Consider the following 27,253-nt stretch of genomic DNA (forward strand, 5'->3'; position numbering starts at 1 on the left):
ATCTCTTAAATTGGCTGTGCCAAGTATTACAGTCATGGCCAAAAGCGTTGGCACCCTTGAAATTGTTCTTACAATGTAGTATTTCTCCTAGAAAATTATTGCTGTTACACGTGTTTTGTTATACACATGTTTATTTCCTTTGTGTGTACTGGAACAACACACAAAAAAAAGAGGATAAACAGGCAAATAGGACATAAATTCACACAAAACCACAAAACGGTCTGGACAAAATTGTTGGCACCCTCAGGATAATATTAGGTTGCACCTTTTTGGAATAAATAACTGCAATCAGTCACTTACTATAACCATCCACAAGCTTCTGACTCCTCTCAGCTGGGATATTGGACGACTCTTCTATCACAATCTGCTCCCGGTCTCATATTTCGTCTTCTCCCAACAGCTATTGTAAGATCTCTCCACAGGTGATCAATGGGATTTAGATGCGGACTCATTGCTGACACTTCAGAACTCTCCAGCGCTTTGTTAACATCCATTTCTGGGGGCTTCTTGAAGTGTTTCGGGTCATTATCCTGCTGTAAAACTCATTACCTAGGACACAAACCCAACTTTCTGCCACTGGGCACTACATTGTCACACAAAATCCTTTGGTAATCTTCAGATTTCATGATGCCTTGCACACAGTCAAAGCACCCAGTGCCAAAAGATCCAAAACATCTTTGAACCTCCACCATATTTGACTGTAGGTTCTGTTTTCTTTGTAGGCCTCATTTAGTTTTCAGTAAACAGTAGATTGATGTGCTTTACCAAAAAGCTCTATCTCGGTCTCATCCGTCCACAAGACACTTTCCCAGAAGGATTTTGGCTTACTGATGTACATTTTGGCAAACTGCAGTTGTGGTTTTTTATGTGTGTCAGCAGTGGGGGGTCCTCCTGGGTCTCCTGCCATAGCGTTTCATTCACATGTGGACAGATAGTCCCCCTGAGTCTGCAGGACAGCTTGAATTTCTTTGGACCTGGATTGGGGCTGCTGATCCTCCATCCGGACTGTCCTACATTACAACATTTCATCATTGTTTTCTCTGCCGTCTACGTCTAGGGAGTTTAGCTATAGTGCCATGGGTTGTAAACTTCTTATGTTGCACCCTGTGGACAAAAGGAACATCAAGATCTCTGGAGATGGACTTGTAACCTTGAGATTGTGGATATTTTTCAACAATTTTGGTTCTCAAGTCCTCAGATCGTTCTCTTCTCCTCTTTCTGTTCTCCATGCTTAACACAGAATGCAAAGATTGAGTCGTCTTCTCCCCTTTTTATCTGGTTTCAGGTGCGATTTTCATATTGTCCACGCCTGTTACTTGCCACAGGTGACTCTGAACGAGCATCAGCTGCTTGAGGCAAAGTTGTTTACTCACAGTTTTAGAAAGATGCCAACAATTTTGGGCTTTTGTGTGAATTTCTGTCCAATTTGCCTATTTTTCTCTTGTTTTTTTTTTTTTTATTTCTGCTGTTCCAATACACACAAAGGAAATAAACCTGTGTATAACAAATCATGTGTAATTGTAATAATGTTCTGAGCGAAATACTTCATTTTCTGGAACAATTTCAAGGGTGCCAACACTTTCAGCCATGACTGTGTGTGTGTATGAGATCTCTTATTGATATTTGGGGGTCGCCAGGGGTCATCCCGAGAATGAGGCTCTGCATTCTCTATGGGACGGTCAGAAATTGCTGGACACGGCAGTCTCATAGAGGATGGATGGAGCAGAGGTGCACATGCTCGACTTTGTAGAGCCCAGTTCTTAGTGATCAGTAAGTTACCCCTTATCCTATCAATATGGAATCTCGCATATTTTTGGTACAATCCCTTACCAGTATTAGAAAAACATGGCTACTTTAAAAAAACAACAAAAAAAAACAGCTCCACCACCTGTTTTCAGGTTGAGTGTGATATTGCTGCTCAGCACCTTTCACTTTAGCTGAGCTGCAATACCAGACCAGACCAGCAGATGGTGGTCTTTATTTGCAAAAAGAGAGGTATTTATACTCCTGAACAATCCCTTTAATTTAGCGATCAGTAACCTACCTCACTTCTGCCATTGTGAAACTACAACTCCCAGTGTGCTCTAATTGCAGCGGGCTGCCACTAGTTGCTGACAGTCGCCCTAATTCTGCATCCATGCATAAGCTACATAGATTTATCCAGTCGGCCTCATCCAACGTTAGCGCTGCAGTGTCTCGTGGCCATTGTGGCATTATGTCTGTAGCACCACATGTGCCATCAGCATCTGAGATCTCCTAGGGCAGCACGGTGGCTCAGTGGTTAGCACCGCAGCGCGAGGACCTTGTATGTTCTCCCCGTGTTCGGAGGGTTTCTTCCAGGTTCTCCATTCATCGGGGACAGCGATGATGATGTCTGTACAGCGCTGTGGAATATAAGCAAAGCATAATGATAATATCGGCGCCCGTACGCATCAGATGAGGGGCGACACACGGATTTTAGAGGACGAGTTGAAATCCAACGTGCCTGAGCTGCACATCTGAGCGCTAATGACGTGGCATCCATCGGCCATTTGCCAAGGTATCCGCTTATTAATTGGAAAAGGATGATACCTGCTGATAGCTGCCACATACTACCAGTCGCCCCCCCAATGTGGAATCGACGCGCCAGAGAGCCCTCCTGTGTGAATATTTAGAACACCAAGAAGGAGGACAGGGGGGTCCCTAATAGGAGGCGTTGTGAGGGGGTCCCTAATAAGGGGCAAGGAGTTCATAACAGGAGGGATCCCTAATAGGAGGGGGTCCCTTATAGGAGGGACTTCAGTAGCAGGGAGGGGTCTTTTAATCTTTATCCACGTGTAGCCCCCTACAGCTTGCTGCTCCTCTCAGTTTTCCCACATATCGAACATGCATATAAAAGTCTCCTAATAATAATTTCTGCTATTTTCCTTTTTTCAGAGCCCGTACAGGACCGTCCTTCGGGAGAATGCCATCCCAACCATATTTGACCTCACTAGTCACCTCGGAAACCCCGGCAGACGCAGGAAGAGAATAAAGGAGCTGGTAAGGATGTTCCCTGTATCTGCCCCTGAATTAGATCAGAACGGCCTCTCTCCCTGGGCTCGGCTTGTTCCCCTGAGCTCGGCTTGTTCCCCTGAGCTCGGCTTGTTCCCCTGAGCTCGGCTTGTTCCCCTGCTTCTCCCCCTGAGCTCGGCTTGTCCCCCTGAGCTCGGCTTGTTCCCCGGCTTGTCCCCCTGAGCTCGGCTTGTTCCCCGGCTTGTCCCCCTGAGCTCGGCTTGTTCCCCTGCTTCTCCCCCTGAGCTCGGCTTGTTCCCCTGCTTCTCCCCCTGAGCTCGGCTTGTTCCCCTGCTCCTCCCCCTGAGCTCGGCTTGTTCCCCTGCTTCTCCCCCTGAGCTCGGCTTGTTCCCCTGCTCCTCCCCCTGAGCTCGGCTTGTTCCCCTGAGCTCGGCTTGTTCCCCTGAGCTCGGCTTGTTCCCCTGCTTCTCCCCTTGAGCTCGGCTTGTTCCCCTGCTTGTTCCCCTGCTTCTCCCCCTGAGCTCGGCTTGTTCCCCTGCTTCTCCCCATGAGCTCGGCTTGTTCCCCTGCTTCTACCCCTGAGCTCGGCTTGTTCCCCTGCTTGTTCCCCTGCTTCTCCCCATGAGCTCGGCTTGTTCCCCTGCTTGTTCCCCTGCTTCTACCCCTGAGCTCGGCTTGTTCCCCTGCTTGTTCCCCTGCTTCTCCCCCTGAGCTCGGCTTGTTCCCCTGCTCCTCCCCCTGAGCTCGGCTTGTTCCCCTGAGCTCGGCTTGTTCCCCTGAGCTCGGCTTGTTCCCCTGCTTCTCCCCTTGAGCTCGGCTTGTTCCCCTGCTTGTTCCCCTGCTTCTCCCCCTGAGCTCGGCTTGTTCCCCTGCTTCTCCCCATGAGCTCGGCTTGTTCCCCTGCTTCTACCCCTGAGCTCGGCTTGTTCCCCTGCTTGTTCCCCTGCTTCTCCCCATGAGCTCGGCTTGTTCCCCTGCTTGTTCCCCTGCTTCTACCCCTGAGCTCGGCTTGTTCCCCTGCTTGTTCCCCTGCTTCTCCCCCTGAGCTCGGCTTGTTCCCCTGCTTGTTCCCCTGCTTCTCCCCCTGAGCTCGGCTTGTTCCCCTGAGCTCGGCTTGTTCCCCTGCTTCTCCCCCTGAGCTCGGCTTGTTCCCCTGAGCTCGGCTTGTTCCCCTGAGCTCGGCTTGTTCCCCTGAGCTCGGCTTGTTCCCCTGAGCTCGGCTTGTTCCCCTGAGCTCGGCTTGTTCCCCTGAGCTCGGCTTGTTCCCCTGAGCTCGGCTTGTTCCCCTGAGCTCGGCTTGTTCCCCTGAGCTCGGCTTGTTCCCCTGAGCTCGGCTTGTTCCCCTGAGCTCGGCTTGTTCCCCTGAGCTCGGCTTGTTCCCCTGAGCTCGGCTTCTCCCCCTGAGCTCGGCTTCTCCCCCTGAGCTCGGCTTGTCCCCTGTTCCTTCCCCTGGGCTCGGCTTCTCCCCCGCTGCCCCGCACGGCTCATACATTAATGTGTTGGAGATTTCCAGCGGAGGAGTCTGAGCAGCGCCCACGTGGTCGGGGGCTCAGCAGAGCGACACTATCCTGTTATTGTGTAAGTCAGACACCGATCTCATGGAGCAGCCCCAGAATGGCCGTACTCCCCCCACTTGGGCGCTGTGCTGAACGAAGGGGGCACTGATTTAGCATCCTGTAGGTGGCCCGTGCAGACGGTCCCTGTAAATTTGGGGGGAAAACGGTGTAATGTGTGCAGTGCTGCACCATTAATTCCCAGGATCGGTGGGGTCCCACAGGTCGGATTCTACCGCAATACCAGATGGAAATCCCCCCCTGGACCTTACATTTTGTCTGTGGGTGACACCTCTGGGGTGGACGGTGCGGGATGAGGACAGATCAGGACTGTATTGGGTCATGTTCAGCTCTGCAGAAACGCTGCATGTTTTTCTCCAAATGCATAAAAGCAATCTGCTCGGATTATTGCGTTTTTTGCAGAATTTTTGCGTTTCTTTTCGGGATCCCTCCAGTAGCCTATAGATGGGGGGGGGGGGGAATACAGCACAAAATGCACAGGGGGCCGGGGTCCTCATGGACTCGCATCCTCTTCACTTGCACTGTTCTTTACCCAAGAAAGCAAAGGGAAAAAAAAAAAACAATCCGACCCAAAACCTGCACTTTTCTGCTTTCCTTTCTTGGATTCTCGCTGGATCCTCTCTCTCTCTGCGGCCTTGTAGAGTAGTCATCATCCTCTGCTCAATCACTGATCTGACTTTTTTTTTAACCTTCTCCTTCTCCCGTCATTCATCTTATTCCATTTCTCCTCAGAGCGAAGAAGAAATCCGGATATTGAAAGAGCGGAAACGTAAGTGATTTCCCTTTTCTGTCTTAGCGTTTATTATGGGGGTCAGTAATGAAATGTGACTGGGTCTGTATCACCGTCGAGGCTTCATTATTGGCACTGGTGATGAGCGAACGTGATCGGACAAGGCGATCTCCACCATGCTCAGGTGCTAAGCGACTGTCTCCGGCGCGCTCGAATAATATGTTTAGTCCCCGGGGTTGCATGTCTCGCGGCTGATTGACATCTGCAACACATGAAGGGTTTGGATTACAAACAGCAAATCCCGTCATCAATCATCAGGCCAAATAATCAAAAAAAAGAGCAGCGGATGCCAACAGCTAGGAGCTGCCCACCCCATTAACCTGAACACCCCCAGGCGATAATCCGTTTTTCCTCCCCTTCTTCCAGGACCCAAACCTTCTGGTTTTTTTTCCATCAATACAGCCGTATCAGGGCTTGTGTTTTTGCAGGGACGAGTTGCACTTTTGAAAGGCTCCTTTGATTTTACCATATAGTGTACTGGAAAATGGGGGGGGAAAAATACAAGTGCGGAGAAATTACAATAAAAGTGTAATTCCACAATTTTTTATTTTTTTATTTGCCATGTTCACTATACGATAAAACCGACCTTTCATTATGATTCTCCAGGTCGGTCCTAGTACGCAGATACCAAACATGTCTAGTTTATTATTTGTTAGTGGTAAAAAAAACAAAAAATAAAGAATTTTGCATGGAAAAAAAAAAAAAAGTTTTTGCTTTTGTCGCCATTCTTCGAGACCCGTAGCGTTTCTCTTTTTCGTGATCTGGGTGACGGCTTATTTTGTGCCCTGAGCTGATGATTTTTATTGATTTTCATTTTGGGGTAAATACAATATTTTCATCGCCCGTTATTGCATTTTATTGCAAAGTTGCAGCAGCAAAAAAAAACCCCAAAAAACGTAATTGTCATTTTTCATTTTTTCTCTCGTTACACCGTTTACCTATTTGATTAATTTATTTTATATTTTGATAGCTGGGACATTTCTGAACGCAGCGAAACCAAATCTGTATTTTCTTTTTATTGTCGTATTTTAATGAAGCAAAAGGGGGGTGATTTGAACTTTTTTTTTTTTTTTACGTTTTTAAAACTTTTTTTTTTTTTCCTGTCTTCAATAGTCCCCTTAGGGGACTTGAAGCTGCGATCTTCCGGTTATATAGCAGGACTTCATCACTATGGGTAGCAGAAATCACTATGTCTATGAGCGCTGGTGTTCACAGGATTGTGATGAGAGGCACAGGGGTCTTCTGCAGACCCCCGGCTGTTGCGACAACCCATAGGCGCCCAGCAGTCACATGACAGGAGCGCCGGTTGCAGGTATCAGTGGCGCGCTTCCTGTCTGCGCTTATTAAATGCCGTCATCAGTGATTGATGGACCAGATCCTGCAAATCAAATCGCACCAACTCCAGTGATTGGCGTCCATTCATCTTCATCTGTATCCATCAGTTTCCTACATTAATTCTGGTCGTACGTCACAACAGATAAGCGTAAGTCCCAGCGCTCGTACGGAGGCGGCCATATTTATAATCGCCCCATGGTATACATACACTTTCATCGCGCACATGCTCGCCACTGATGAAGAATTAATCAGAATAACTAGTCTGAGCTATAAGGTGCCAACATGGCTTCATTCCGTTCTGATTACTGTATATACCTGTATATTGCATTTCTGTGAAAATAATCCTGAGCCCAGGACGCAGACTTCTGGCGCTGACCCGGTTATCCGCATGGGATCCGTCCAGTGTAAACTGATCCTAGAAACCGGAAAATTGTTGAAGGTTATTTAAAGCAAAGTATGAAGCCTGGTTAGGAGCCGAAGCGTCTTCAGAGCAGACAGGCGCCGGTTGTGTTGCACAGTCGGCACCAGCCTGTAACTGCAGATCTGCAACCAGCCCCAATCGCTGCATTTTAAACAATTTAACCCCTTCACAATATCCACCGTGCATGTCAGAAGCAGGTGTACGGAGCGGGCTCAAGCAGTGAGCCCGCCCCGTACCCGGCAGGAGGTGATGGCTGCGTGTTACAGCCAGGACCTGCCGCTAACAATTGCAAGTGGATCAGTGCTTCACCTGCTATTGTTAACCTGTTAAATGCCACATTGCAGCGGCATTTAACACGCAACGACTCGCAGGATCAAGTGACCTAGGAAGACTAAGAAAAAAGCTATGACAGTTTAAATTGCCTCCTTGTCCCCTCTTCAAAAATTAAAGAAATAAAAAAAAAAAAAAAACCTATTCGATATCGTTGTGTCCAAAATAAAAAGTCTGATCTAACAACATGTGAAATTATTGAAACCGTACTTAAAATGTCGTAAAGAAGTGAAATATCAGAACTCTAGAATTGTCATGTTTTTTTTTTTGGTCTCTGCGCTTCCCGGAAAATTGCAATAAAAAACTTTTAAAAGGTCAAATGTAAATGTACCGCTGAAAATCCTCAGTCCTTGAGGTCCGATTGAAGTTGATGTCTGCCACCTGACTGCTCAGTGGTCGTATGAAGCTGTAATATGATCGTCATGTAAAGGCCATGGACACCTTAGGTTACACGTGTCAGTGGTTACCTCCAGTTACACCAGTTTCAGCCTGCAGTCATCATCCCATCATTTGTTTTTGTTTTAGCAGCCTGATCCAATTTTCATGCTTGATGTGAAGTCTGTGTTTCCAGGGGACCGGCTGTCTAATAACAGGAGTGCTTTCCTCCCTATATACAGAGCGATCTGCCCTTCCTAATAATAGGAGCGCTTTCCTCCCTATGTACAGAGCGATCTGCCCTTCCTAATAACAGGGGCGCTTTCCTCCCTATATACAGAGCGATCTGCCCTTCCTAATAACAGGAGTGCTTTCCTCTCTATATACAGAGCGATCTGCCCTTCCTAATAACAGGAGCGCTTTCCTCCCTATATACAGAGCGATCTGCCCTTCCTAATAACAGGGGCGCTTTCCTCCCTATATACAGAGTGACCTGCCCTTCCTAATAACAGGGGCGCTTTCCTCCCTATATACAGAGCGATCTGCCCTTCCTAATAACAGGAGCGCTTTCCTCCCTATATACAGAGCGATCTGCCCTTCCTAATAACAGGAGCGCTTTCCTCCCTATGTACAGAGCGATCTGCCCTTCCTAATAACAGGAGCGCTTTCCTCCCTATATACAGAGTGACCTGCCCTTCCTAATAACAGGGGCGCTTTCCTCCCTATATACAGAGCGATCTGCCCTTCCTAATAACAGGAGCGCTTTCCTCCCTATATACAGAGCGATCTGCCCTTCCTAATAACAGGAGCGCTTTCCTCCCTATATACAGAGCGATCTGCCCTTCCTAATAACAGGAGCGCTTTCCTCCCTATATACAGAGCGATCTGCCCTTCCTAATAACAGGAGCGCTTTCCTCTCTATATACAGAGCGATCTGCCCTTCCTAATAACAGGAGCGCTTTCCTCTCTATATACAGAGCGATCTGCCCTTCCTAATAACAGGAGCGCTTTCCTCCCTATATACAGAGCGATCTGCCCTTCCTAATAACAGGAGCGCTTTCCTCTCTATATACAGAGTGATCTGCCCTTCCTAATAACAGGAGCGCTTTCCTCCCTATATACAGAATGATCTGCCCTTCCTAATAACAGGAGCGCTTTCCTCTCTATATACAGAATGATCTGCCCTTCCTAATAACAGGAGCGCTTCCCTCCCTATATACAGAGCGATCTGCCCTTCCTAATAACAGGAGCGCTTTCCTCCCTATATACAGAGTGATCTGCCCTTCCTAATAACAGGGGCGCTTTCCTCTCTATATACAGAGCGATCTGCCCTTCCTAATAACAGGAGCGCTTTCCTCCCTATATACAGAGCGATCTGCCCTTCCTAATAACAGGAGCGCTTTCCTCTCTATATACAGAGCGATCTGCCCTTCCTAATAACAGGGGCGCTTTCCTCTCTATATACAGAGCGATCTGCCCTTCCTAATAACAGGAGCGCTTTCCTCCCTATATACAGAGCGATCTGCCCTTCCTAATAACAGGAGCGCTTTCCTCCCTATATACAGAGCGATCTGCCCTTCCTAATAACAGGAGCGCTTTCCTCCCTATATACAGAGCGATCTGCCCTTCCTAATAACAGGAGCGCTTTCCTCCCTATATACAGAGCGATCTGCCCTTCCTAATAACAGGGGCGCTTTCCTCCCTATATACAGAGCGATCTGCCCTTCCTAATAACAGGAGCGCTTTCCTCCCTATATACAGAGCGATCTGCCCTTCCTAATAATAGGAGCGCTTTCCTCCCTATATACAGAGCGATCTGCCCTTCCTAATAACAGGAGCGCTTTCCTCCCTATGTACAGAGTGATCTGCCCTTCCTAATAACAGGAGCGCTTTCCTCCCTATGTACAGAGCGATCTGCCCTTCCTAATAACAGGGGCGCTTTCCTCCCTATGTACAGAGCGATCTGCCCTTCCTAATAACAGGGGCGCTTTCCTCCCTATGTACAGAGTGATCTGCCCTTCCTAATAACAGGGGCGCTTTCCTCCCTATGTACAGAGCGATCTGCCCTTCCTAATAACAGGAGCGCTTTCCTCCCTATATACAGAGCGATCTGCCCTTCCTAATAACAGGGGCGCTTTCCTCCCTATATACAGAGCGATCTGCCCTTCCTAATAATAGGAGCGCTTTCCTCCCTATATACAGAGCGATCTGCCCTTCCTAATAACAGGAGCGCTTTCCTCTCTATATACAGAGCGATCTGCCCTTCCTAATAACAGGAGCGCTTTCCTCCCTATATACAGAGTGATCTGCCCTTCCTAATAACAGGACCGCTTTCCTCCCTATATACAGAGTGACCTGCCCTTCCTAATAACAGGAGCGCTTTCCTCCCTATATACAGAGTGATCTGCCCTTCCTAATAACAGGAGCGCTTTCCTCCCTATATACAGAGTGATCTGCCCTTCGTAATAACAGGGGCGCTTTCCTCCCTATGTACAGAGTGATCTGCCCTTCGTAATAACAGGGGCGCTTTCCTCCCTATGTACAGAGTGATCTGCCCTTCCTAATAACAGGAGCGCTTTCCTCCCTATGTACAGAGCGATCTGCCCTTCCTAATAACAGGAGCGCTTTCCTCCCTATATACAGAGCGATCTGCCCTTCCTAATAACAGGGGCGCTTTCCTCCCTATATACAGAGCGATCTGCCCTTCCTAATAATAGGAGCGCTTTCCTCCCTATATACAGAGCGATCTGCCCTTCCTAATAACAGGAGCGCTTTCCTCCCTATGTACAGAGCGATCTGCCCTTCCTAATAACAGGGGCGCTTTCCTCCCTATATACAGAGCGATCTGCCCTTCCTAATAACAGGAGCGCTTTCCTCTCTATATACAGAGCGATCTGCCCTTCCTAATAACAGGAGCGCTTTCCTCCCTATATACAGAGCGATCTGCCCTTCCTAATAACAGGAGCGCTTTCCTCCCTATATACAGAGTGATCTGCCCTTCCTAATAATAGGAGCGCTTTCCTCCCTATATACAGAGCGATCTGCCCTTCCTAATAACAGGGGCGCTTTCCTCCCTATATACAGAGCGATCTGCCCTTCCTAATAACAGGAGCGCTTTCCTCTCTATATACAGAGCGATCTGCCCTTCCTAATAACAGGAGCGCTTTCCTCCCTATATACAGAGTGATCTGCCCTTCCTAATAACAGGAGCGCTTTCCTCCCTATATACAGAGTGATCTGCCCTTCCTAATAACAGGGGCGCTTTCCTCCCTATATACAGAGTGACCTGCCCTTCCTAATAACAGGACCGCTTTCCTCCCTATATACAGAGTGACCTGCCCTTCCTAATAACAGGACCGCTTTCCTCCCTATATACAGAGTGACCTGCCCTTCCTAATAACAGGAGCGCTTTCCTCCCTATATACAGAGCGATCTGCCCTTCCTAATAATAGGAGCGCTTTCCTCCCTATATACAGAGCGATCTGCCCTTCCTAATAATAGGACCGCTTTCCTCCCTATATACAGAGTGACCTGCCCTTCCTAATAACAGGAGCGCTTTCCTCCCTATATACAGAGCGATCTGCCCTTCCTAATAATAGGAGCGCTTTCCTCCCTATATACAGAGCGATCTGCCCTTCCTAATAATAGGAGCGCTTTCCTCCCTATATACAGAGTGACCTGCCCTTCCTAATAACAGGAGCGCTTTCCTCCCTATATACAGAGCGATCTGCCCTTCCTAATAATAGGAGCGCTTTCCTCCCTATATACAGAGCGATCTGCCCTTCCTAATAACAGGAGCGCTTTCCTCCCTATATACAGAGTGATCTGCCCTTCCTAATAACAGGAGCGCTTTCCTCCCTATATACAGAGTGATCTGCCCTTCCTAATAATAGGAGCGCTTTCCTCCCTATATACAGAGTGATCTGCCCTTCCTAATAACAGGAGCGCTTTCCTCCCTATATACAGAGTGATCTGCCCTTCCTAATAATAGGAGCGCTTTCCTCCCTATATACAGAGCGATCTGCCCTTCCTAATAATAGGAGCGCTTTCCTCCCTATATACAGAGTGATCTGCCCTTCCTAATAACAGGAGCGCTTTCCTCCCTATATACAGAGTGATCTGCCCTTCCTAATAATAGGAGCGCTTTCCTCCCTATATACAGAGTGACCTGCCCTTCCTAATAACAGCAGCGCTTTCCTCCCTATATACAGAATGTTTCATGTATTTTTATGTGTTTCTTATCGCCCTGTGCATTTAATAGTCCCAAAATACCACTAATGAAAGCAGGACATCCTCTCTATACTGTGCTGGACAGAAGTGACAGGGTGCTACATTACATTATTGATTAAAAAAAAAAAAACATAGTAATCTCATATAGGGGTAAAACAAAGCAAATACATAGACCTAGAAGGGGCGATCCACTATCCTTCATCAATGGCAGGTTACTGAATAAAGTAAAAAAAATATATCTTTATAATTAAAGGGAGGTTTTTATTATTGGAACTGACACTGACTGTATAGCTCCTAGTACAACAATAAAAATGATACCTGTCTTGTAGTAATCCGTCGTTCCAGCGCTGAGAAATCAAGACGAGGAGCCACGTGCCAAGTTAGCCTGTAATTGCACTGGGGGTGTGGTCAGCTGGGTGTATGGACACGCCCCTAATGCATGGCCACGCCCCTAATTCATTTCCTGTCTATCTTCACATGTGACTTCAACGCTCGATTTCTCAGCACTGGCACATCGGAATAATATAAGAAAAGTATCATTTTTATTAGTCTACTAAGATCTATACAGCAATACCACTAAATTTAGTGGTAAAATCATCCCTTTAAATGCAAAAAAAAAAAAGTCTAAGAAACCTGTTACAGTTATTAAGTTGACTGTTGACCTAAAAACTTAAGTATAATTAAGAAAATATCATCATTTATTTAATTAGGGTTTCTCCCTAGGTTAGGCAATCCTTACCAGTGGTGTCCCATTGATCTGCTGATTGAGAGGATCACAGCGCCGTCCCTTTGATAGTGGCGGTGTCTGGTATTGCAGCTTAGGTCCTTAAGTGTATGGGATTGAGCCGCAGTATCGGCCACTGCCAAAAACATGTTTGGGGAGTGATGATGGTTGGAGTCCATGGATGGCCTCTCCTAGGGATGGAAAGATGTCTCCCTCCCCACTTCGGACGTTTTTTTTTTTTTTTTTTTTGACGCCCTGGCAAATATTTCCTGTCTATACAGGAACGGAGGTGGTATTCGGATTACAACACAGTTTCCTCATGGCGTCCAAATCATTCCTTGATATTGAGCTCCTGATAGCGCTCGTACGTCGGCATCCCGAGCTGTACGACCCTTGGCACGACTCCTACAGCGAGCTGGCGAGGAGAGGGACCGTCTGGAACCAGATCTCCTCCGAGATATTTATGGACTGGGACAGCCTGAACCCGCAGCAGCGATCCATGAAAGGTGGGTAGGAAAAAAAAAATAATAGAAAAAAAGGGACTAGGTATCTTAAGATGCAGAACTTTGCAAATACAACTGCTGCTTCTACTCCAGTCACAGCTAAAGCTGCCTTCAAGTTCCTACTTGCAATCTCTTAAGCTGTCCCTTTTTAAATGTATTTATGTCCTCCAAGTATCGCGCTAATATACTTTACGGGGGGGGGGGGGGGGTCCCAGAACAGCCGTTCACCGACAAGACCCCCTACCTCCAAGGAGTGCGATCGTTCCCACCATTCAGCGCCCAATATTGCCAGTGCACGCCATCCTATACAGCAGCAGGATACTTACGGAAGCTTAATTGCAGCTCCGGATGTGACTAGAGTACATGGCATCATTTCAGATATAGCAAAGCTTTTGCAAATAAATATACCTGTGTGTGTGTGTATGTATGTGTATATGTGTATATATATATATATATATATATATATATATATATATATATATATATATATATATATATATATATATATATATATATATATATATATATATATATATATATATATTTTTTTTTTTTTTTTTTTTACTTTATTGTATGACTTAACGGGGCAAAACCTGTGCTTTATTTCCAGTGCGGGAGGTGCAGACACAATGGCACTTACTCAAGGAGAATTTCCGACAGGAGCTCCACAGGCAGATGGGCCAAGAATTGCCTCCCCCCGGGGCCGAGGTACCTGCCTGCCCCCATTTCAAGGAGTTAATGTTCCTTCAGCCAATCATGGTGGTTGACAAGTAAGTCTCGCTTCCAAGTTCTCGATCTTCTCGCAGCCTGGAAAGTGTTCAGAAACCATCCCAAAATCTCGTTTTTTTTTGTTTTTTTTTTAGGAAGGCCGTCCAGCGACCTGCCGCGAGGAGGACAGGCGAGAGGACGGATGATGACCCAATCCAGGTTGTGTCCATCAAGGAAGAGCCGCCATCACCCCCAGACTTCATAAAGACCGAGTCCGAAGCCGCCGGACCCCATTATACCATCCACCCCCAACATTTCCAAGAGGATCTAGAGGAAGAAGATCCTCACATGGACTTTGCTCGGTGTCTTGTACCTTACTTGGCTCGGGTGCCCGACAGCCAACAAGCGAGTCTTCGAATGGCGCTGACCAATCTCATCTTCTGTTATATCGAACGTAGCCAAGGAGGCGTCCCCACGGTCAGCCCGCGGCTGATGCGCTACATCTCTGCACAAGACGAGCCGCCACCGTGAGCCCACCCTTACCTCTTTCACATAGACGACTTCTGTCCATCACCCCCTCGCTCTCCGGCGGTGGCATCTGCTGGAATCCTTCTTCACCCCCCAGACTTAACACATTTTACCTGCGCTGATACATTGTAACAAACGGGTAGGAGAAAGAGATGGTTTTCATTGCAGAGATGGCAACTCCAATGTAGCAAACCCTCGGCTGTGAGATTCATGGGGTTAGTTTAATTTTGTAGCCTCTAGTTGTAAACTTAGTGTTTTCATTCATCGCCTGGGAAGGGTGCGGAACACAAAGTCTATTAGAAAGATGCACGGATTTTCGTTAGAGGGATTTCCATGTTGTAACGTGATGACCTATATCCAGGATGATAGGTGGGGAACATAAGAATGAAGGGTGCAGCTCTGCTTTTGAGTGTAGCGCCGGTTTTGCGTCTAAACTGCAGCGCCGCTGGGCAAGGAAGAAAACTGGAGGCGGAAGCAACATTGCTGCGCCACTTAATTCTCGGGATCCATGGTCGCTACATAGGTCGGATCTGTAAGCAGTTACAGCTGGAGGTCATTCTCAGCACCCTCTATAAAGCTGCTGGGAAGGTGACTTGGCTCTTGTAGTTCCACAGCAGACAGTGTATGTGTTAAGGCAACGTTAATGAACTTGAAAATGCGGGAAATGGGTTTTTTTTTTTTTTTTGAATGTTCACCACACAGTCGGACATCATCGGCATCAGTGCTGGTGAAAGTCCAAATTATTTTACTGCATTATTAGACTTTCTGGATTATCAGAGGGCAAGTTTGAGAGGTTTTTTTTTTTAATTCTACCGTAACCAAGATCTGGTGAAAATGGACTTGCCCTTAAAGTTGACTGTCACACGAGTCCACCGCTACCTACTGTTCCTACCTCGTTCACGTGGCATCGGATGACCGGTACAGGAGAAGGCGGCAGACCCTAATGGCCAGAAGTCCGTGGTCAAAAGATCATCACTGGTTTAGTTTGGCTTGGCCGCTTCTGACCATACATGTTCCCAATGAACGTTGCAACCATGGAAGATGCCTGGACGGGCCACGTCCATCAAAACACAAGACACTGCTTATAAAAGGACTCTGTTTTGGTTTCTGAAGGCCATACGTGAGCCTCCCTTATTCCCTATGAGAGCATGAGGACAGTGGTGGTCTTCACGAGAAAAGCCCCTTCTAAATAATTTTTAAAGATGTTGTCAAAATGACCTCCTGTAGGTGACTCTAGCAAGTTAATTATTTTCTTTCTCCTGGAGAACAGCTCATTTGCTTCATTTTCCCAGGTTGCACTGACTGTACAGCTGGCTCTCCACAAGGAGACCCTCAATCAGATACACAGTGGCTCTTCAAAGTTTGTGAACCCTTCTGAATTTTCTGCAATTTCTACATAAATTTGACCCAGGGCTACATCAGATTTTCACACGAGTGCTAAAAATAGATAAAGAGAAAAAAAACAAAGGACAAGATTTCACTTCTGTGCATGGCAAAAGTATGTGAACCTTTAGATTTAGCTGATAAATGAAAGTAGACTTTTGGATTTTCAATCAATGGGATAACAATCAGGTGTGAGTGGGCGGCCTGTTTTATGTAAAGAGCAGGGATCAATCAAAATTTCATCTACGCAACACACGTTTATGACATGAACAAAGAAGATCTCTGAGGATCACGGAACGAATTGTTGATGCTCATCAGGTTGGAAAAGGTTACAGAATCATCTCTAAGGAGTTTGGACTCCCAACAATCCACAGATTGTGTACAAATTATTAACCTACCCAGAAGTGGTCGACTGACAAAGATCACTCCAGTAGCAAGATGAGGTTACAGAGGAACCCAAGGTCACCTCTAAGCAACCAAAGGTCTCTCTCACGTTAACACTGAGGACACTGAACAACAATGATTAGCATGGCAGCAATGCAAGGAAAAAGCCAGAAAGAACATTGCTCCCTGTCTGCAGTTTTGCTCTAGATCCCCTGGACAAGCGAGAAGTCTACCGGAACGATGATTTGTGGATGCATGAGACCAAGAGTAAAAGGGGTCACATACTTTTACTACTGAGACTTGTGATATTTTATCATTATGGCAGTGTAATATTTTTAATTCATTTGTTTCTCTTTATTTACTTATAGGACTTTTTTGAAAATCCTGATGTAGTTTTAGGTCAAATTAATGCAGAAATATGGAATATTCTGAAGGGTTCACAAACTTTCAAGCTCCACTGTACTAAAGAACACTAATTCACGTGAGACCCACTGTAAAAACAGGGAAGGGTCCTCGGTTGCTTTCGTATCTGCCTTAGACTCTAAAGAAAAGTGACTATGAAGCTGTTACTCCTGCTTATTGGGGCGCGGGCGCTCACATTTTGTTTTGTTTTTTGTATATGTGCTATCCTGACGAGACTATGTCCGATCATCGATTTTACCGGTTATTAAGGCTGCACCCTACCATGTTTTAACCAATCACACTGCATATTGGTCGCCAATGCCGCGGTATCTCTTCTATTCTGTGATGGTGTAATGTAAATATCTTGTAGATTATCCCCAGTAATAGTTAAAGGGGTTTTTCCATTTTCATAGATCGGTCGCTCAAAAAATATTGAACTGCTTGAAAAATAAAAAAGTAATGAAATTCCCTTCTACCAACTCTCTTGCTCTATGCCAGTGATTGGCTGCAGCAGAGACCTCATGTCAACAAGCCCCGCCCTCAGCACGACCACAAAGCCCAGTGATTGGCTGCAGCAGAGACCTCATGTCAACAAGCCCCGCCCTCAGCACGGCCACAAAGCCCAGTGATTGACTGCAGCGGTCACATGCCGCAGACGTGACCTCATCGCTGTAGCCACAAAGACCTGCGGCGATCAGAAGAGCGGCATCGTAGGATCGGCAGAAGGTAAGTAATGCTCACTTTATTATTTTAAGCAGTTCCAAACTTTGTACCATTGAACTTTTTGAAAAATGGACATCCCCCTTTAAGAATAGATTCAACTAGTTTGTAATTGTAATATTATTTATTTATATTTTTTTTTAGAGCGAAATAAAGCAAACGAAAAAAAACTATGTACGTGATCCAGAATTGTGGTCTGATTTGTCGCTGTCTGTATCTACGGTACTTTCTGCTGATTTGTATCATTCGCCTAAAATCCGCAGCTGATTTACAACAAAATCCTAGTGCGAGGCGGATAGTGGCCGCATTATAAAGAATGAATGAAAAAAAATCTAAAACGTCATTAAGAATAAATTCCTAAGTTCCCTTAGTTTTCCAATAATTTTAGTTTTGTCTACGGAGGCGCTCGCTGTAGTGTGAGCATCTGCTCTTCTAACGCTCTACGACAGGTTTCTGGCAGAGCAACAAGACCGCGGTCATCTCGCTGTACGGTCGTGATTACCTCCGGACAAAGCCAATGTGATTTACTAATTTATTAAAGATATTCAGGAATTTATTCATGATTACTTTTTTTTTCCCCGGGATCTTGCTTCGATGGCCTTGATGGAGCGTCACGGTCTAGTCAAAGCCTTATCGACAGGCGTGGGCTATGCCGATGTATCTAGCACTGCAGGATAGTGAACGGTGCTGCGCTAAGCCACAGAGCCAGACACGACCACAAGGCTATGGTGACTTCTACTTCGTACCTGTCGATCATTGCGTTCCTGGGATCAGATCCCTTCCCCCCCCCCCTACGATCACACATCCGATGGTTGTATTAGCATGACTGCAGGAGAGGAGCCAGCTCATCAAGGCATAGGTGTACAGATGCTGCGCGGCACCCCGGGGGGATATGCAGAAAAAAATGAGAAGAAAAAGCCAGCACTGTTTGGAGAAATAAAAAATAGATGTATAAATAAAAACACTTTTATTAATGGAAAAACAACATTAAAAAAAGGAAAAAAAAAGTCAGCACGTGAAAATGAGAACAAAACCGACGCGCTTCGAACACTGTTCTTGGTCGTAGTCGACCACAAGATTTGCCCCAATAAGTGTCCCTATGTATGCATCTGCACCAAATCTGCTACCACTCATTCCTAATCAAAACTATTTGCTTGTTTTATTTGTTTGTTTTTTTAAATCTAAACGATATGAAAACCCTTTAGGCGTTACACCTGCTTCTGACTCTAAAAGTGTGAGCAGAGCTTCTGTGACTTCTATGGGGGGTGATAAGACACTAGACAAAAAATAAAATTGTCGGCAGCTTTAAAGGGAACCTGTCACCTGAATTTGGCGGGACTGGTTTTGGGTCATATGGGCGGAGTTTTCGGGTGTTTGATTCACCCTTTCCTTACCCGCTGGCTGCATGCTGGCTGCAATATTGGATTGAAGTTCATTCTCTGTCCTCCATAGTACACGCCTGCACAAGGCAAGATTGCTTTGCACAGGCGTGTACTATGGAGGACAGAGAATGAACTTCAATCCAATATTGCAGCCAGCATGCAGCCAGCGGGTAAGGAAAGGGTGAATCAAACACCCGAAAACTCCGCCCATATGACCCAAAACCAGTCCCGCCAAATTCAGGTGACAGAGTCCCTTTAACCACTAAAACAAAGTAGACTTTATAATTTGTGGATTTTGGGCCTTGAAGGGAAACACCTGGTAACAAGTGACCTGTAGCCTGTCCAGTGCGGGACCTGGATGCTCCATGGGGAATATAAAAAGCAGATTATTTTTTTTTTAATAAATGGGAGCGTCTGGCCACAACTTTTTGAATGTTTTTTACTTGCAGGTGACATTTGCTACATCGCCGGGATGCGCACAGCATGTCAGACGTTGGGTGTACTTTTTTTTTTTTAGAACTTTTCGGAGTTTAAAGTCACTTTCTTCTTGCCCCACTTTCTCATAGAGGCATGCAAAAATTTCGGGCATTTTGGTTTGTATGTTGCACAATTTACTGAATGTACTTCTGTTACCCCCAAAGCCATTTTCAGCGTTCGTGTATAAATATGTAGAGCATGTTCGTGTAGACTGAGTGTCACGAGAGCATGGGCAAGGAAGGTGATGTCTGACAACAGAAATGTAATACAGAATTGTTCTGACGGTGCCAAGAGAGCAGTTAAATTCAGTTTTGGTCAAATTGTTTTCTGTCTGATGCAAACAAAGAAGTCACAAACATTACTTAGAATTCAGGTCCATGCAGTTTTGCCATTGTTCTTTTTAGCTTTACCAGTTTTATTTGCTCTACATGACATTAAATGAGTTGTCCACATCACTGTGGAGTCTGTCCGTTTTGGTGGTGTCGGTATAAAATGGACCGACTCTGACTCCTGAAATATTTAATAAATTGGGTACAGTAGCACAATGCAGTAAATGTTTTCATAGAATTTGCGAAAGTTCTGAAATGTCGTATAAATGTCTGTTCTGTTCCTGATCTAAGGATCTCGGCTTTTAGTTGAGATGAATCTGTGCTGCAATTTATGTATATGCTCAGTGGTGAGGTAGGGCTGTGGAGTTGAAAGTTTGGCTTACCGAGTCCACAACCCTGGTTGTCGACGTCTTGGTTGTCCAGGATAAGTCAACAATATAAGATCAGAAGAGTTCCGACACCCAGCACCACCATCGATCACTTGGTTGTTGAGAGCAAACTCAATTCTGTAGGTCATTCTTGAAAAATTGTGTATCTTCTGTGCAGTAAACAGTTGTTGTTTTTTTCTTTTTCTTTCAGTAGACGCTTCTGTCATCCCTTTGCAAGAAAACCATGAGGGCAACAACAATGATGTAGAAATCCAAATAGAAATTGAAGACTCAGAAGAAAGCACGCCAATGACCGATGAGGAAAGATATAACAAGGACTACGTAAAGTCTTTGTTTGAGATTGTGCTACTGATGGGAAAGCAAAATGTTTCCTTGGAAGGACGAAGTTTTAAAGATCCGGATGGAGTTTATTCCCCGGACAACTTCCAGGCCCTTCTTGATTATCGTATAAATTCTGGGGATGAAGTTCTCAGAAAGAGATTTGAGATGCTCGCAGTCAATCAGGAATACTGCTCACGTTTTCAGCAGGAGCAGATCTTGGAAGTTTGCGATAGCTGCATAAGAGAGGAGGTGATGCGGGATGTACGCAACTCTCAATTTTTTTCAATTATTGTCGAAGACGCGGTTGACTTGGCTGGAGAAGAGCACATGCCCGTTTTCATCAGGCATATAGACGACGCCAACAACCTCCACGAAGACTTTGTTGGGTTCCTCTCTTGCGAAGGGGATGCTGAAATCATAGCCATGAGCTTCCTAACGACCATCACAGAAAAATGGAAACTAAATCTGGAATATTGCCGTGGACAGTCGTTCATTGCTTCCAGTAAATTCTCTTCTAAAATGAAAATTGTAGCGTCGCGGTTATTGCAAAAGTGTCCCCAAGCAACATATACGCTCTGTTCTTCTTGTGCCTTGAATATTTGGTTGGCAAAATCAATACCTATTGCTGGTGTTTCGGTGGTGTTGGGGACTTTGGAAGATATTTATTTACTTTTTAGTAAGACGCCCAGCTTACAGTACGAGCTGGAAAATGCCATCACCAATCTTTTCATGGACAATATTGAAAAGGGTAATGAACTGAAGGAAATCCTGAGATCAGAGTGGACAAGCAGGCACGATACCTTTGAAATTATAGTGACTCTCCTTCATTCTCTTGTTCTCTGCTTGGATGGAATAGCCTGCGATAACTCCTCTAGATGGAATACGAGAATCATCGCACGCGCTTTTCAACTGTCCAGTGCCTTGACGGATTTTGACTTTGTCGTCACTATCGTCATATTGAAAAACGCTCTATCGTTTACTCGAGCTTTTGGAAAAAACTTGCACGGGCTGATTTCCGATGTATTTTCTGCAGCCAACAGCTTGACTGCAGTTTTACATGCTTTGAATGAAGTCATGGAGAATATCGAAGTCTATCACGAGTTTTGGTTTGAGGAAGCCACAAACTTAGCCGCCGAGATCGACATCCCGGTACAACTTCCAAGTCGTTTCCGTAGAATACAGCACACAAACTTGCAACCGGACCTAACGTCAGAAAACTTCTATAAAGAAACTCTTAGCATACCGACCATCGAACACATCATTCAAGGACTGAAGGACATCTTTTCTGAACAGCACCTGAAGGCCCTCAAATGCTTGTCGCTTGTTCCATCTGTCATGGGCCAGCTAAAATTCAGCACCAGTGAAGAACATAATACAGATCTATATAAATATGACCTTCCCAGTCCCGAAACGCTCTCTGCAGAACTTCACTGCTGGCGCGTCAAGTGGAAACACAGAAGCAAAGATGTTGAGCTTCCGTCTAACATCTTCGAGTCTCTTCATCTCCCAGACATAAAATTTTTTCCCAACGTTTACGCCCTTCTTAAGGTTTTGTGCATTTTACCCGATTTTAAAGTCGAAAATGAGAAATTTGAAAGTGGACGAAAGCGTCTGAGGTTCTACTTAGAGAGCACACCCGTGGAGCAAAGGTCAAGTCAACTGGCCTTCGTCAACATAAGCTATGACTCCAAACATGATTTGGATGTAATGGTGGACATCTACATGAAAATGGTGGAAAATAACGATAAGTTTGAGTCCACATCTCCAAGTTCGGAAATTGTGGTTGAAGTTTGATGCCGATTACACATAAGTCCAATATGTTTGTACTTAGTCGTCAAGAATTTTGAGTTTTTCCTACTTGGAAAATTTTATGTTCCAATTCTGTTGACCATCTGCCAAAAAAAATGCAATTTGTTACCAAAACTTTATAAAATGATCCATGACAAGGGCATTCAGTATTTCGACCTAAGTTGACCCTAACATTGTAGTTATGTACAGAGAATCTTTATACTTGGAGACGTTGCGAAGAAAACTTAATAGATTTGATTTCCGCACTGTATATTAATTACAGGAGTAGTACAGAATAGCCAAGCTATAGAGATGGGGAAAGAAAAGTGTACAAATATTGTACTGTTTGTATTTTTATACTGAAATAGTTGTTTTGGTTTTTTTTTCTAAGACTTAACGGAACAAAAATATAAACTTGTTTTCCTTGCAGAAAGTAATTTTTAAACTATTTTCTCAAGTGCCGATTTACAGTACGTCGATTATCCACCCACTTTGAACAAGGGACTTCTTTATTGTCTATTTTATCCCTTATTTAAAGGTAGACTGGCACAGAATGAATGTTCAACCCAAATACCGGTGCTTGGTGCACCCTGGGTTTGGCTAAACACTCCAGTATGAATTACCACCTATTTTTTATTTTTTTTTCAAACTCCACCCTTCTCTGGCTCTATCAAAACCAAAGATAATCAGAATTGAAGGGGGAACGGAGATGGTGGGAAGGTGTGCTGAACTGCTCGGCTACACCAAGGGTGCACCACGTGCCTGTACTCGGTTTGAACAGTCATTCTGTGCTAATAGACTCCCTTTACGACTGGCCACAATGACCTTCTCTAAATTTCCTTAGAACTAAATTGTGGAAGATGTAAATGCTCTATAGGATGTATGTGGGATCCCCCCCTAATGTTGCTCAGATATGGAGGGAATGATGGATCGTGCTGTTTGATTTCATATTGGTCCTTGTTTGACACTCATGCACACCAAGCCAAGCATGCATGACTGTGGGTGGGATCAATGGAAAGCATATATGTCCGCTAAACCAACCTCAGTCTAATGTGCATGGCTGGTGTATGACTTTTGCGCCTCAACAATATCATACCACAGTTAGGAACACAGTCGTTCAGTCTGTGGTGAACTTTTATAACCAGAAGCGTCCCTGCTAGTAACTTTGAGCCACTTCTCACCCTGCTTCCTCAACTCCGCATTTGTAAAACAGCTATATTCCAGAAACGAGACGAAATTCCAGCTCACTTAGAGATCAAGTTACAGCTACCTATTAAAATCTATGGAGATTGGAGGGGCAGAGGGACACAAACCGTGTTTGCTGCTTTCTTAGTGCTTTATCTCACCACAGTGCTGGACTCACAGCTACACTGCTCAGTTCTTCACATAACAATCTCTGCTGCTTCGTCACATTTGTTACAAAGAGACAGGAGAGCAGGAATCATTCATGTCTATGTATGGGAGACATCATGACAACTGGTCTACGCCCACTAGCTCAAAGACAATTATAGTTAAAGCATGCAGATGGAAAAATTAGTGAAAATTGCAAGATACAAACTATTTCTAAGCCATGGAATAATTGTGTAGATGCACGTTTTGCTCAGTATTATATCACTTTGGTAATCGGATAAGAAGAAACGTAGGCATTTTTTTTCTATGTTCCCATCCCAGCCTGCAGCAGCTTTTGTAGTGATGACAGTACAAAAAATTGATTCCATAGTTGGTTTAATAACCTTTACAGGATCAGAATAATTTTCTTAAGTCGTCATTACAGAGCCGGGTCTTGGTCATAACCGGTTTCATCAGATGGCATTTCATCAACTCTACGAAGAATAACGTCTCTTCTAGAAGATGTTGCAGGTGGTCTACGATTCCTTTAGGTTTTGGGAAATTCCTTTTAGATTGTCATAGCTGAACATCTGGATATTTGCAGTAATCCACACCAAATGTTTAATTCTGGCAGAAGAGATTTATAGTGGTATCTAAAAGAGTTAGAGCACGCCTTTTCTCATTTCATTCAGTCCGAAGATGTCTTTACCACTCCACGGATCATGCCGTAGTCTGATTCTAAAGCAACTTTAAAAAGCAAATAGAAATAACGGGTAAATGCGTGTGTCTTACTTTTGCTTCCTCTTGACCTGTTGCCCAGAAATTTCCATTGCAAACCTTTATTCATTACGTGCCACCTTCTAAAATGGTCCGCCACGCGGATACATTAGCTATTCAACTGGAGCACTTGAGAACATCAGATCCATTTTCTACAAAGGGATGAAGATTAGAGATTCATTGAACTGTGTTGATATTGGGGGACGATGAGTACAGATTCATTGAGCGGAAGCGATACACAGGGATGAGGAGTACAGATTCAATGAGCTGTGCCGATATAAATGACCATGAGTTCTGGTTTATATCAAACTGGGCCGATATAAAGGAATGATGAGTACTAATTCATTGACCTGTGCCGATATATAAAGGGAGGATGAGTACTGATTCATCCAACTGGGCCGATATAAAGGGAGGATGAGTACAGATTCATTGACCTGTGCCGATATAAAGGGACGATGAGTACAGATTCATTGACCTGTGCCGATTATAAACGGAGGAGTACTGATTCATTGACCTGTGCCGATATAAAGGGACGATGAGTACTGATTCATTGACCTGTGCCGATATAAAATAAAGGGAGGATGAGTACAGATTCATTGACCTGTGCCGATATAAAGGGAGGATGAGTACAGATTCATTGACCTGTGCCGATATAAAGGGACGATGAGTACAGATTCATTGACCTGTGCCGATATAAAGGGACGATGAGTACAGATTCATTGACCTGTGCTGATTATAAACGGAGGAGTACTGATTCATTGACCTGTGCCGATATAAAGGGACAATGAGTACAGATTCATTGACCTGTGCCGATTATAAAGGGACGATGGGTACAGATTCATTGACCTGTGCTGATTATAAACGGAGGAGTACTGATTCATTGACCTGTGCCGATTATAAAGGGACAATGAGTACAGATTCATTGACCTGTGCAGAATATAAAGGGAGGATGAGTACTGATTCATTGACCTGTGCCGATATAAAGGGACGATGGGTACAGATTCATTGACCTGTGCTGATTATAAACGGAGGAGTACTGATTCATTGACCTGTGCCGATATAAAGGGACAATGAGTACAGATTCATTGACCTGTGCCGATATAAAGGGACGATGAGTACTGATTCATTGACCTGTGCCGATTATAAAGGGACGATGGGTACTGATTCATTGACCTGTGCTGATTATAAACGGAGGAGTACTGATTCATTGACCTGTGCCGATTATAAAGGGACAATGAGTACAGATTCATTGACCTGTGCAGAATATAAAGGGAGGATGAGTACTGATTCATTGACCTGTGCCGATTATAAAGGGACGATGGGTACAGATTCATTGACCTGTGCCGATATAAAGGGACGATGAGTACAGATTCATTGACCTGTGCCGATATAAAGGGACGATGAGTACTGATTCAATGAGTATTTCCAAACCGATGGGATGATCGATTCTTTGAGCTGTGTCCATTATATACCGACACCAAGCACAATTTAAGGAAGTTGATTCACTTTGTGGGTTAGTCCACAAAATATTTAGGGCTCCAGAGTAACTTAGAGCTGCAATTTGGCTGCAAAAAAAGGACTAATTGCCAACAGGTTGCAGACAACCTGTATTTAAGAGAAAAAAAAAAGTTTGGATGTTTTGCAACTGATCTGCTACATCACAAGATCATGTAATATCGTGACACGTTGCTGTATCGGCTCAGCCATATTACTAGTTTCCATAAAAAATCACCTTACTGGTGAGTGGATTTGTTAGTTCAGAACCAACCAATTCTACAAATTTACCAATCTGTTCACAACGTGTGGCTGTTACTACAGGTGGCTTCAGGGAATCCTTAGTGTCCAGATTCCTGCTCGAAAAAGTTTGCTAATCAAATGCAAATTGCAAAGCTAAAAAGTCATCCAGTAGAGAACTATACAGGGTGTAGAATTAGCAGTCATAACCTTTGATCTGGGGCCTCATTGACCCAAAAGTTCCTATTCCACGTTAGACACCAGCAGGTGGTCATCATTTTTTCTTCGTTAATGCTCATGAATTACCGTATGCCCCTGTTTTTTGCCTCTAAATTTGCTCAAAAAGTTTGAGTGTTTTTTTTTTTTTTTTTTCATTTTTAGAAAGCAAGAAGTTGGGCAAAAACAAATTCCACAAATCATTTTCCTTGCACAAGAACGACTTACTCCTTGCATCGTCCGTCACTTCGGCTGCTGGATGTTCTGTTTTTTTTCTCCTTCCAATTTCTCCGCTTTTAAATTCATCCTTGAAAGATTGTGACAGCGTTTATCAGCCACAGCTGCTCAGGAACTGCGATTGCGGACGGCCAATCTGTATGTCATGAAGAAAACATTTCCTCATTACATTCTCATGTACTTTTCATGTCACCGCAATCCTTCCCATCTCCAACCCAAGTCCAGAAGGAAAAGTCAGGGGGGGGGAAACAAAAGAAGACAAAGTCGTAACAAATTGGACAGTAATTTGTAAAAAAAAAAAAAAAAATGTTTAATCATAACGATGGCAAATGGTAAAGACTTAATGGATAACATGCACAACTAATGGGGTCTGTTGTCCTTGTCGGAGAGAATTCTGTCAGGTTTTAGGGTGATGAAAGGACGGATAAAGGGAATAGTCTGCATCTAACCGATAATTCAAGAAACAAGGAGCTTTGATCAATGGCGCCAATACCACCGTCGCATAATTGTACGCACAAACCTGGATTTATACCTTAAGAAGACTCACTTTATCGGTGACTTGTTTTAGCCTTCTTCATGGACTATACTTGTTTGCCATCCTTTCCTTTTAGAAGACAAATGTTTGCAATTTTCAGACATTCAGCATTGGGATTTCTTGCGTGCTGCCCAACATATGGTACATGCATTGTCGTGGCTTGAGCTCGGCTGTAACACACAACAAGGCTCTTCCAACTAGTGCCCGGATCATAGATAACCTCGGTCTTGGCAGTCTGACCCATTAGAGACAATAGACAATGTCAACACTACGGATGGGGTGCTCTACGTCAATCCTATTACAAACTGAATAGGAATGAGTAGACCCATGGAAGTTTA

General features: G+C 44.7%; 1 protein-coding gene across 2 annotated transcripts in view; it reads left to right on the forward strand.

The window, feature by feature from the left end:
* Window positions 1-26,670, forward strand: part of THAP12 (THAP domain containing 12) — a 38,225-nt gene extending 11,555 nt beyond the window's left edge. Inside the window, exons 3-5 of one of the 2 annotated variants that reach the window (XM_069759385.1) lie at window positions 2,917-3,021; window positions 5,301-5,337; window positions 20,169-26,670. In XM_069759385.1, the coding sequence (XP_069615486.1) occupies window positions 2,917-3,021; window positions 5,301-5,337; window positions 20,169-22,093 (2,067 nt within the window). In that variant the 3' untranslated portion in view covers window positions 22,094-26,670. The remainder of the gene's footprint in view (window positions 1-2,916; window positions 3,022-5,300; window positions 5,338-20,168) is intronic. The other variant, XM_069759386.1, reaches the window with a different exon arrangement.
* Window positions 26,671-27,253: the final 583 nt, after the last annotated feature.

The sequence above is a fragment of the Ranitomeya imitator genome, chromosome 3, assembly GCF_032444005.1.
Source record: "Ranitomeya imitator isolate aRanImi1 chromosome 3, aRanImi1.pri, whole genome shotgun sequence".
Taxonomy (NCBI): Eukaryota; Metazoa; Chordata; class Amphibia; order Anura; family Dendrobatidae; genus Ranitomeya; species Ranitomeya imitator.